Below are 13,500 nucleotides of genomic sequence, written 5' to 3'. Positions count from 1 at the left end.
GAAGTGGTTGAGCAGCTTATTTATATCAATCACCTATCATGGTGGTACACTTTGTAACTTCCACCAATGTCATACAGTTTACAAATGATCTTAATAACACTTTGCAAGTGGAAATGGTCTGAAAGCAGCACCTCAAAAAACAAATGACTAATAACTGAATATTCATTCAGGGTTCTCATTCTTCCTGGTCCTTCTGAGGCCAGTACAGCCATGTCTACATGTGACATAATCAGTAGCCACTAGCAACAAGAAGTTGGAATCGGGAAGAAGGCGATAGCTTCACGTTAGCCCAGGGGATTGTTACTGGTCATTCCTGATTGCTTCCCCTCCTTCTTGATTTTTCTGACCCCATTGGAATTGTGGCTACTCCTTCCTCCACTTCACCTTATTTACTACCTCCCAGCCTTCTGTTTGTTAACTCCCCATGATCACATTCTCTTATCTCAGATCCTGCATGGAAGTCTTTGCCAGTGACACAGGTACAGCTATCTATCAGTTTAACTCTAATTTAAAAGTGGCTGCAGACACAATTTTGATTAGGATTTGGACTTAACCTCTTCAGGCACAACACTATTTAACCCTCTTATTTTCCCATTGTGATAATTAATTGATCACCCTGACTTCCTTCACTGGTGTTTGAACAGCTATTTCCTTAATTTTGGAGCTCTCAGTAAAATTGAGCATTTATACAAGAAGCTGCAATTGCTGAGAATACTTTAAAACATAAATACTTGGAAGGTTTTTAAAAAGTTTTTCAGAATCTGTACATTGCTAGCATTTTTTTCAATCCAGATTATTAGCTAACCTTACTTTCTGTAGTTGGAAACACAAGAGACTGCAGATGCTGGAATATGGAGTGAAAAACCAAACAGCTGGCAGGACTCACTGGGGTGATTGCCAAGAGTGGAGGCAAAGGGGTGGTCCAAGTATTGGTTGGAGACTCTGCTCCTGAAGTATTGACCATCCCTTTTCCTCCACAAATGCTACTGAGCCCACTGTGCTCTTTCAGCAGTTTGATTTCTATTTAGCCTGGTTCTCATGGTGGAATCATGATAACTGGGCTTTACATTGTTGGTCTCCGTCTCTGGATTATTAGACTGGTAATGTGCCTCCCATGCTCTCACTATATCGTTGGAACTGAAGCTGTTTGATAAGACTGGAACAACGGTGGTGAATCTTACTGGCATTGGTGTACCACACGGAACTATAGCCTAGACCTTACTAAACCTGTACTTACAAAATCCAAGTGTAAAGAGCCTAAATTATGACAAAAGTGCCCAGGACTGGTGGGGGGGTCTCTGCTGGCAAACTCAGAAACCCTTCCCCTGAAAGACCTTAGAAGCACTGATGGCTGGTAAAACACCACCTCACCTGTCCAGCCTGTAAAAACCGAAGATTACTTAACATTTTCTCAAATATTTCAAACTAAGAATATATATCATAAATATCTAATTTGCAGCTATACAAATAACTATAGCCTTATTAAAGTTTTTAAGAAAGACAAAAACTCCAAAAATAGACAAATAAATCCAACATAAATAATTTAAAAAGGAAGCTAACTTCCTCTTTGCTTTTCGGCCAAGGGCCTCTCTCCCCATTGAAATCTATGGGATTGTGGATCTGTGTTAGGTCCGACCGAAGAGATTGGAGTATTTCATTAAGATAGCACACCATTACAGAGCAAATTAATAGATTCAACATTCCAGATTTACTCTCACATTCAGGAATTCTATGTTTAACAAGGCCTGTACTTGCTTCTATTTAGATAGGTGAATGTTGGTGGTTTATAATATAACAGCCTGCAAGTTCTGGGCCATGGAGTTGGTTTCATAATAAAATTATGTTGAATGCATCCCTCTTCATGCTGATTTTTGATTACATCAAGTGCTTCAAAACATTCTTTTTACATATCTCATGATTTCCACTTTTCACTGATAGATATGAGTAGTTTGCAGATGGACAATTATGTATCAAGTAAGAGAGCAGATCTGTTACCTTATTCTGGATATCGTCAGATTGTAGAGGTGGATATGTTGAACAATCTCGTCCAAGAGTCGATCCGTCATTGTATCAAAATCAGCAAAGGTGTCACTCTGAGTCAAAGGGATTCAAAACAAAACAGTGGCAATGTCATTCTGGTCAAAGAACGGAGATAACTATCTGTCTCGATTCACCAGGCAGCACATACATTTCAAGGGTGGAAAGCTGATGACATTTCCATAAAAGAGATAACTTTTCATTTATGCAAAACAGAATTTAGACCGCTTTCAATCCCCAGCTCACCATTCCCTCCCACCCTTTATCTAAAATTGAACAATCCACATGGAAGAATTCAGCAAATAACATTTCATTAAGTACTCAATGAATTCAGCACAGTATCATACATATAGTCATCAGATTGCTGAACCCATGAACACCAGCTCACCATTTTGCTCTTTTTTGCATTATGTATTTTGTTAATATTCTTATTGTAATTTATAACACACTTTTATGTATTGCACTGTACTGCTGCTGCAAAACAACAAATTTTATTTCATACTGTTTGTCAGTCATAAGAAATCTGACTCTGATCATATACTGGATTATTCAAAGTTCAAAGTAAACTCTATTATCAAAGTATGTATGTCACCATATACAACCACGAGATTCATTTTCTTGTTGGTATACTCAATAAGTCAATAGAATAATAAACATAACAGAATCATTGTAAGACTGCCAAACTAGAACATTCAATCAGAGTGCCAAAACAACAAAATTTGCAAATACAAAAATAAGAAATAATAATATTAAATAAATAAGCAATAAGTATCAAGAACATGGGATGAAGAGCCCTTGATAGTCAGTCCATTAGGTGTGAGAACAGTTCAGTGATAGGGCAAGTGAAGTTATTCCCTTTGGTTCAAGAGCCTGATGGTTGAGGGGTGATAACTGTTCCTGAACTAGGTGATGTGAATCCTGAGGCTTTTCTACCTTCTTCCTGATGGCAACAGCGAGAATAAGGCATGACCTGAGTGGTGGTGTCCTTGATGATGGATGCTGCCTTCCTGCAACAGTGCTTCAGTAAGATGTGCTGAATAGTTGGGAGGGATAGACCTGTGATAGACTGGGCTGTATCCACTACATTTTGTAGGATTTTCCGTTCAAGGGCATTGGTGTTTCCTTACAATGCTGTGAAACAGTCAGTCTATATACTCTCCACTACACATCAATAGAAGTTTGTCAAAGTTTTCGATGGTTATGCTGAATATCTGCAAACTGCTAAAGAAACAGAGGCACTGTCACGCTTCCTTCGTAATTGCACTTGTGTGCTGGGTCTAAGACAGGTCTTCCAAAATAATAACACCAAACCCCTAATTGTTAAATAGAATAGTGTGATCTTTATCTTTTTGTGTATATTATCACTGTTTGAGTATATTTTCTTTTAGCTGTCTGGTCATAATGCTTATTTTCCTCTAGCTATTTCTCCTCTAAGAAAATAACCCCTTGTATCAACTTTATATCTTGCTTAATATTATTATCCATTTTACTATGATTCCTCCAAAACACATCAGGCTATTTCCTTGTAAATTCCCAAAAATTGAGTTGGATTATCTGACCTGCAGAGGGAACTGTTTGTCAGGTCTTGCCTTTGGTTCTGGTGGAGAGGTGGATCAATGGAATAGATTTCCGATCACTGACGGCATGCCCTCTGCATGGTGTCTCACTGTACTACTGTCAGTCGGAACCTCCCAGCCTTGACCTGCCATTCAGTGATCCAGCTCTGCTGAGATTTCACTGCACAACTGCATTGCCAAATGCTAAGAAGCATTCAACTGTGGAAGACACATACATACAGCTCAGACTTGAACTCCACACATAATGGGAAAATGATTAGATGAATATTGTCCATATAACTGTTTGCCCAAAATATCCATCAACACACAGGTATTTTGAGTGATTGAGTAGACAAAAACAGAAATTACACTCAGTAGCTACTTTATTAGGTACCTCCTATACCAAACAGAGTGGCCATTGAGTGTATTTCTGTAGGTAAGTGGTCTCCTGCTGTAGCCCATCTACTTCATGTTCTTCATTCATCTCTGAATTTCTTCCCATTCTGATGTTTGGTCTGACCATCAACTGAATCGCTTGACCATGTCTGCCTGCTTTTATGCATTGAGTTGCTGTCACGTGATTGACTGATTAGATATTTGCATTAATGAGCAGGTGTACCTAATAAAGTGATGACTGAGTGTATAACTAATATGGGAAAAAAACACACACACTAAGCTCCTCCTTGACTGATAAATAAACTCCAGGATATTTCTCAGCCGTGTTTATTTGGGGGTGGGGCAGGTAGGGGTGCCATTCCCCACTGAACGAAAGGGCATAACTGACAAGCCTCCACAAGGATTTCTATGAGAGCCATCTATAAAACAAAAGAAATTATAGATTTAACACAAGATGTAATCATGGGACCAACCTCCCTAAGCCAATGAGCATAATCAATAATGTAGAAGGCCATCAATCGTTTCCTAATAAGATTTCTCCAAGTGTGAACAGAGCTGATGAGATCAAGGCTGGCCAACAGAGATAAGGTTGGGCAATCCAGCCCTTTGTATCATTATTTCTTTCAGTCTGATTTCACTAAGAAGCACACCAAGTAACTTTCTTTCGTATCAGCCGGATGAACACAAGGTGCTGTTCTCAGATGTTCTATAACTGCTGCTTAAAGAGAGCCCGTGTAGATTTTCCCTGAATGTGAAAACATTTCATCCAGCTGGATGATAACTTTGAGTGAATGCAGCAGAGCCGATGAGAAGGGTTAATTAGAGCAGCAGTGGAGAGCTTACTGCTAATTTGACAGTGATAGACTCAGCCCATTAACACAATGTGGCTTGATTTCTTTTTTAGATAATAAGGTCTCCGAGTTCAATCTCACTGTGGGAAATGTTTCTTTTTGTCTGAGAAAAATTATGATCTAGTTATAAGCCACAATACATAGAAGTACCTAGTCAGTCAGTAGACTGCTTTTTTAAGTATTGTGCAGATGTCCCTGTGTTGTGGCATGGACATGGGAGGGAAGGAGGAAGGTACAAAAAATAATGGGAATGGGCTTCCAAGACATGAGGACCACATGTTGTACTGACCTTCTGACTGACCCTAAAATCAATCAAACTCTTCCCTCACACAGAGCTCTCCATTTTTTCCATCAATGCGCCATGTTTTAGAATATCCTAAGCAACAGCGTTGGGTGACATTGATTGTCTGTTGCAATCTATCCATCACATACTGTAATGGAAAAAACATCTGGCCAAACCTGCAGGCTAAAGTGTAACACTTACCCAACAGGCTGGTATATGTCTAGGGGAAAAGGAGATCCAGCCACTCACCAACCCCACCTCCCGTACACGCAGGTGCTGTGGGAATCAAGTTTATGCCGCGCGTACACACACAATATCAAACTCACACCAGATACCGTTACGGAATACACTTTAAAGAGTTTACTAAAACCAAAAGAGTACTAGGCAATACAATATATATGAAAGAAAAGAAAAAGCAAAAGGCGCCAACTTATCAAAGTTCAGTCAGTTTAGTGCACATCGGTGGAGCTCAACCATTGAACCATTTGACCCCTCGTCACTTTCCTCCGACCACCACGTCTTCACACCTGGGACCACCCCCGGTGGTCAACCAAGCAGTGCAGCGCACGTCCACCTGCCTTGGCATCTTCTTCCCGACTCTCCTGAAAACCCGCGAAAATGCCCCCCCCCCCAAGCTCCCAGCCTCACAAGACAAAATAACATTCCCCATTGGTTAACAAATGAATACAATCCCCATATCAGCAAGTCTAAAGCTAAACAACTGCGAGAGAAACACTTATCAGACAAAGATGCATTCCTACTCTTAACAAACCAAAGAAGCCATTTTGAGAAACATACACAGGACATTGTACAAAAGTAATTGGAGATGGTCACAAATGCATTTCAGCTGAGAAACAAGTAAACAAGTAATTCAGAGATTCACAGCAACTTGTGCATGTGAGTGTGGAGGAGCACTGCAGAAATTTATCAGCAACTCTGAGAGAAGAGCCTGTAGTTATTTGTTGAAAACTTATACATATGAAGCAACACACACAAAATGCTGGAGCAACTTTGCAGGTCAGGCAACTTCTATGGAAATGAATAAACAGTCAACATTTTGGGCTGAGACCTTTCTTCGGGACTGAGAAGGAAGGGGGAAGGTGAAAAGGTAGGGGAGGTGAAGGAGGCTAGCTGGAAGGTGATAGGTGAAGCCAGGTGGGTGGGAAAGTTCAAGGGCTGGAGAAGAAGAAATCAGATGGGAGAGCAGAGTTGATTGTAGGAGAAAGGGAAGGAGGAGAGGACCCCGGGTGTTGGGGGGGGGGGGGGAAATGACAGGCAGGTGAGAAGAGGGAAAGGGTCAGAGTGGGAAATAGAGGACGGGGGGATTTTAAAAAAAATAGGAGAAATCGATATTCTTGCAATCAGGTTGGAGGCTATCCAGACGATAAGGTGTTGCTCCTCCATCTTGAGTGTGGCCACTTCTTGGCACACAAGGAGGACATGGATTGACAAGTCAGAATGGGAATTGAAATGTTTGGACACTGTGGCAGATAGAGTAGAGGTGCTTGGAAGTACTGTTTGGGGCCCTGAATAGAGGTGCGGGAGGAGGAGTATGAGCTGGTGTAGCACTTAAACTGCTTACAGGGATGATGCACCATCAATAACTCTCTGAGACGTGAGGCGAGATATCGGCTTTTATTGACTGGAAGAAAGAACAAGCAGTAGTTGACCACCATACTACATCCTGGAGACTGAGGCCGGGCTCAGGCCTCAATCGCCTTTATACCGGGGTCTGTGGGAGGAGCCACGGGAGCAGTCAGCGGGGGGGGCGTGTCCAGACAGGTATATGTAGTTCACCACAAGGGATAAGTGCCAGGAGAGAGATTAGTGGGGAAGGACGAATGGACAAGAGAATCACGGGGGGGGGGGGGGGGGGGGAGTGGTAAAGATATACTTAGTGGAAGGATCCCTTTGGAGATGGCAGAAGTTGTGCAGGATGATGTGTTGGATATGGAGGCTGATGAGTGATAGGTAAGGACAAGAAGACCTCTATCACGGTTAAGGCAGCAGGAAGATGGGGTGAGCACAAATACATATGAATATCTATTTGGGGCAAGCAGACTTCCCTGCTTTTTAATTGTTGCTGGAAAGATTTAACCAGGAATTTTCGGGCATGGGTGGGTGGGGGGGGGGGGTTACCAGCATAACTACCCTGGGTTCAAGTAAATTAGATTTTCCATGAATGTCTGGGAATCATTATTAGAGTGTGAAAGTCCAACGTGCCATGAATATAAAGACCGGACACAAACTTTCCGACCTGCTTCTTGTCTGACGTATCATTTTTAAGTCAATAGCTCCCTCTTGTGTAATTTGTTAGTAGCGCCAAATTGGAGCAGCTTTGAAGTAGCTGGCCTCCTACAGTTTTTAATTTACAAGGTATTACGTACCATTATCCGGGAAGGATATCAGCCGCTGTCAGTCCTAATTCACTGGAGACTGCCGCTAGTAAAAGCCTAAAGGTGTTATTATTTGCACACCATGTATTTAAATGCTGGACTAATTTTTCCTCCCCACTATTCTTTATGTGCAAGTCTAGACAGCAAGTGTGCTTGGACATGCTGTTTGATTTTGGGCTGAGAGGAAGTGGAGATGGGGGCATCATAAATATAGTTTTCCAAGACATATTTCATAGGGTTTAAAAACACGAACAGTGAAGCTAGTTTTACAATGACCTAATGCACATTTGCAGACTATCTGGCAAGCAAAAACACTGGAAAAAAAGACCAAAGGGGTTCTCCCCTTACAAGGCTCACTGAACAGATGATTAGGAGCAAGAACTCTGACTCATTTCTAACACAATTTCATTGCAGATTAACTACTATATGCCTTAGCTCCCTGTTGTCTGCTGTTGGATACATTATCAAAACACCACAAGCTAATCTCCAGTCAACTGTCCCTAATTATCTTTTTACATCTGCATCTTTCTCCCCTGTAAAGGCTTTCCTTCATACTTACTTCTTCAACTGAGCCCTCTCCAATGTCTCCTTCTTTGGCTCAGTTTAAAGCCTGGTCATACTACATACCTGTGTAATGCCTTCGATCGTTTTAAAACCTTAACAAGCTGCTGCGTAAATTCAAATTGTTGCAATTTATAAGCATGAAGTTTCAGTCAGAGCACAGACTGTTATAACTCGTACGAAGGCTTGTAGGTGGAGGTGGAGTCACGATGGTGCTAAATTGTGATTCCTTTGTTTTCACCTACAATAACAGCTTTTCTACCTTTGATGGCTCTCTTTTTCCCTTACAGGGTGGATGGGGTTCTGTTAAAGATCCCACCCTGGAGTTACACTCAGACTTTGGTTCCTTGCGGTGGTGGGACCCACTCCTGGGGGCTAATGGCTGGCTGCTTTTTGCTGTCCTGAAGAAATGGCCCAGAAGACAAGCACACTTTAGAGGTTTCGTGGCCCTGTGGATGGACTGCTTCTAAGCCGGTGCCGCTGACTGAAGCATCACAAGAGAGAACGGAACATTGGATCAGCTACTGGAGGACGTGTACTCGGCGAGTCGTACTGTCTCTCTCCCTTGTTGGGGGGTGAGAGATTGCTGCCGATTCTCAGGTCACAGAACTCGGGAGAAGAAAGCGGTGCGACAGACTTTTAACACCTTAAATCAGCGAGTTGTTTTATTATGTCTCCCCTCTCGCTGTGAAAGGGGACACCTCTTTTTCCGTTTATTAGGGACAAAGAGAGCCAGTGGTATGTCGAATTGTCGGTGAACGATTAGTTTCTGTTGCACTGCAGTTCACGGTCTCTTTTGGGGGCATGCTTGGTGGGTGGAAGGCACAGATGCTTTTTTGCTGAAGTGGGGGGTGGGAGAGGGTCATTGCTTTGCTGCTGCTTGTGTGTGGGAGGGGGTAGAAGGGCACACTGGGGTTCTAACGTTTTAACTGTGTCACTCATTCTTTGGAGCACTCTTCTGTTTTTGTGGCTGTCTCAGAAGAAAAAGAATTTCATTGTATTCACTTCTCTGGTATTAAATGAAGCTGCTGAAATATTGAACGTCTGTGCTGTTGAACTACTGAACTACATTGTTTCTTCAACTGTGATTGAGTTTTGTTTTATTATCCTGCACTGTCTCAGAAACTTTGCAACCACTTTAAGATTCAGCTTTAATTTATTCTCATGTTTGTGGGCAGGGAGAAAAAGATTGGAAGAGCGACGTTGCTGTACTTAAACTAGGTAGCTCTGCAAACCTCGTTTCTTAATCTTCCATCTAAACATGAATAATTCATAGGAGAAATAGCACAGAAACAGCATCTAAAACAACAATGGCCTATACTCATTAAGTTCCTCAAATGCAGTAATGGTAATTAGGTACATTACTGAATCAGAATCAGGTTTAATATCACCGATATATGTTGTGAAATTTATTAACTTACCAGCAGCAGTACAATGCAATACATGATAATACAGAAGGAAATATATATATATGTAAATCAACTACAGTAAGTATATAGATGTATATTAAATTGTTAAATTAAAAGTAATGCAAAAACAGAAATAATAAGTAAATGTGAAGTGCAGTTCATGGGTTCTATGTCCATTTAGGAATCAGATGGCAGAGGAGAAGAAACTGAGTGTGTTCCTGAATCACTGAGTGTTTGCTTTCAAGCTTCTGTACCTCCTTCCTGACAGTAGCAATGAGAAGAAGGCATGGCCTGGGTAATGGGAGTCCTTAATGATGGGACACCACCTTTCTGAAGCACTGCTCCTTGAATATGTGATGGATACTATGGAAGTAAGTACCCAAGATGAAGCTGACTAATTTTACCTTCGATATGTTGGCACCAGGTTAGATCCTCAGAGATCTAGACACTCAGGAACTTGAAATTGCTCACTCTCTCCACTTCTGATCCCTCTTTGGTCTAACCGATGTTGAGTGCCAGGCTGCTGCTGCAACACCACTCAACTAGCTGGTATATTTCCTCCAGTCATCTATTATCTCCATCTGAAATTCTGCCAACAATGGTGGTATCATCAGCAAATTTATAGATGGTATTTGAGCTATACTTAGCCACACAGACATGGGTATAGAGGGAGTAGAAACGTGAGCTAAGCACACACTCCTGAGGTGCACTAGTGTTGATCATCAGTGAGGAGGAGATATTAATAGCAATCAGCACAGCCTGTGGTCTTCCGGTTCGGAAGTCGAGGATCCAATTGCAGAGGGAAGTGCAGGGGCCCAGCTTCCATAGCTTATCAATCAGGACTGTAGGAATGATGGTGTTAAATGCTGAATGATAGTCAACGAACAGCATCCTGACATAGGTGTTTGTATTGTTCAGGTGATCTAAGGATGTATGAAGAGCTGTTGAGATTGCATCTCCCGTAGACCTATTGTGGTGATGGGCAAATTGTAGTGAGTCCAGGTCTTTGCTGAGGCAGGAGTTGATTCTGGCCAGGATCAACCACTCAAACATTTCGTTGCCGTAGGTGTTAGTGCTACTGTATGATAGTCATTAAGTGCCTTCTTGGACAATGGTATAGTTGTTGCCCTTTTGAAGCAGGTGAGATCTCTTGACTGTAGATGAGAGGTTGAAAATGTCCTGGAATACATCTGCCAGTTGGTTGGCACAAGTTTTCAAGTGGATGTAAAGCTTGGAAATGCTATGAGTTCAGATTTCTAACGTCAAAATGGTTCCAAAGGGTCACAGAAAAGATGGAAAGAAAATGCAAGATTAGTAGTGATGTACCATCTGCAGGATTACAGCTCCAGTATGTTCCAATGTACTCACCAGCAAATGGTGGACATCAGATGAATTTACTACATGGCAATACATCCCTATAAACACTAATCTAATAATTGATTGAGGACTGATTATAGGCCTGGAGCTCAGAGCTAACTCCATGACCTTCAAAACCCTACCACTCCATTCCTTGAAATTGAGCAGCTAAAGGCTTGATTTCATGCTTCATTCTAAAGATAGGATAAATGTCAGAACAAAAAATATACACTATTTTTTCCCAAAGATAGTGGCAATTTTAGTTCATGTTTCACATTTTTTTCCATCTCCTGTGGTAGTAAAATAAACGATTATCAAAACAGCTCCACACATACGTAGCCCAGGTAAATGCACCACGTCTTACCTGGTTCCTTTCAGACATTAAGAAATCGAGCTTGGCACCAGGAAGCCCCAGTTCAATAAACGTCTTGACAAGTCGTAGATCTGCACTGTTACCTGAAACAAAGAAACACTCTTATATAGCACATTATACAAAAAGTCTTCATAAGGTGCTTCTGATAGGCATGAGCAAACAATAACTGATACTGGGCTGAATAGTGAAATTTAGGAGGCTATTGCTAATAATTTGGTTGAGAGGGATTTTAAAGAAGAATTTAAAGCAGGAAAGAGAATTAAAGTGGTAAGGAGATTGAGAGAGAAAATTCTAGAAGTTAGGATTTGACAGCTGAAGTTAATGGACCAATAAAATCCATGGGCGAACAATGTACAGCAGCTGTTGGACACATATTTTGGAGGGCTGTCAGAGATTACAATGACTAGAAAGGACAATGAAAGACAGAAATACTTTTACTATGACTGTGCTGTTCTATGAGCAGTGCACTGTTTTGTAGCCTGTATAAGTAGACAAGTACAGGAGTGGTAGTTGAAAATAACATGAGTTACAGAACTTCAGATGACCTCAAGCTCCAGTAAAGTAAAATGAAGGAAGTCATCAAGGCCAGCACAAGGATAATAAAGGCTGGAGATAGAAAGGGAAATAAGGTTGAACAATGTGATCACAAATGACACTTCTAATGATTACAAGAACGTTTGAAAGTTGTGAATGTTAACAGTCGGTACTTACCGTCCAATCCATGAACACAGACCACCAAGTGGATTCCTTCCTCTAAATTCTCTTCCTCTTCTTCTGGGGTGAAGTATGGAACATCAGAAGCCAGAAATGGCAGGTCGCTGTACAGCGTGCCTTCAAACTTCAGTCCCTTTATCAACTCATTTTTGGCCTTCACAAAACTGTAAAACAAACATTATTTGTAAAAATACATACAAATCATTTGGCTGTAAATGTAGGTTGCCTGCTTAGAAGGTTTCTAGATGACAAGGAGATTGGTGCAATTGCAGACAGTGAGGAAGGTATGAAAGGATACTGCAGGGTATAGATCACCTGGAAATGTGGGTAGAGAAATAACTGGTAGAGTTTAATCCTGACACCTGTGAGGTGATGCACTTTGGGTGGTCAATATAAAAGTAAAGATCACAGTAAACAGCAGAATCCATAAGAACACTGACTTGCAGAGGGACCTTGGGATGCAAGTCTACAGCTTCTTGAAAGTGGCAACACTAGTGAACGCAATGGTAATGAAAGCTTATGAAATGTTTGCCTTCATCCATTGTTTATGTTGTCCCCCATTGGCAAGTCAATATGCTGCTGGTTCAGCCACTTTCAGAGTATTATGTATAGTCCTGGTTGCCATTTAACAGGAAAGACACTGTTTGGGGAAGGTGCAGAAGAGAATCACCAGGATATTGCCTAGATTGGGCAGTATTAGCTATAAGCAGAGGTTGGACAAACTTGAATTTTTGTTGAAGCATCGGAGGCAAACAAATCACCCAATCAGAAAATCAGAAGAGGGTGGATAGTCATACTTGTGTTTCTTAGCATGGAAATGTCAAATACTAAAGGGCATTGGTTTAGAGAGGTTTATAGATTTAAGTTTCTTTTATACAGAAGGCAGTCGGTGCCGGAAATGCAGATATGATAGCATTGTTTAAACAGCTAGCCAAGCACACAAACAATAAAGAAAGAGAAGTAGGTAGACTCCATGCGGGCAGATGGGATTAGTTTATGTTAACATCTTGGCTGGCACAGGTATCATGTTCCTCCTTTGCTACACTATTCCATGTTCTCAAAGTGAACAGGAGTTTGAAGGTAGTTGTCTTTCACTTCTCAAGCAGACAACTGAAAAATTTACTATTTTACAGGTCTATTTCAGAATTTTTTGTTGTAATACTGTACCTCACAATTTTAAGAAAGGGAGATCCTTATTTCTTAATGGTCTAAAGTGCCATTTTCTCTCACCAGGGGAGGGAAGTTATGATGCATAACTTCACAATTTCCATTTTGCATCCAGTGAGTTCTTAGTAACTGCCGCGTGTGTGTGTGTGAGATTGACCAGATAATGTTAACAAAATAGATGGAGGAATGTGTGTTGGCCAGCAAACTGGGAAAAACTCACCTGCAGTTCTGCAATGATGGCACGGGGATTCTTACACCCACTTGTGAAAAGCTGGAACCGCTCAGTACCTCAGTCATTAGCAAGGCTGATGTTACAGATGTTTATATTTTTAGACGAATCCACAACCAACATAACTTTACTCTTTTCTCATCAGAATCTGATTGACAGCTTTGTATCTTTA

General features: G+C 41.3%; 1 protein-coding gene across 1 annotated transcript in view; it reads right to left on the bottom strand.

Moving 5' to 3' along the window:
• Window positions 1–13,500, bottom strand: part of fam135b (family with sequence similarity 135 member B) — a 361,633-nt gene that overhangs the window by 39,418 nt on the left and 308,715 nt on the right. The window contains exons 14-16 of the mRNA XM_073048301.1: window positions 11,930–12,096; window positions 11,210–11,301; window positions 1,996–2,093 (exon numbers count right to left, since the gene is read on the bottom strand). Of these exons, the coding sequence (XP_072904402.1) occupies window positions 1,996–2,093; window positions 11,210–11,301; window positions 11,930–12,096 (357 nt within the window). The remainder of the gene's footprint in view (window positions 1–1,995; window positions 2,094–11,209; window positions 11,302–11,929; window positions 12,097–13,500) is intronic.

Source organism: Hemitrygon akajei, chromosome 1 (genome assembly GCF_048418815.1).
Source record: "Hemitrygon akajei chromosome 1, sHemAka1.3, whole genome shotgun sequence".
Taxonomy (NCBI): domain Eukaryota; kingdom Metazoa; phylum Chordata; class Chondrichthyes; order Myliobatiformes; family Dasyatidae; genus Hemitrygon; species Hemitrygon akajei.
The sequence above is the reverse complement of the archived record's forward strand: the minus strand, read 5'-3'. Positions and strand labels throughout refer to the sequence as shown.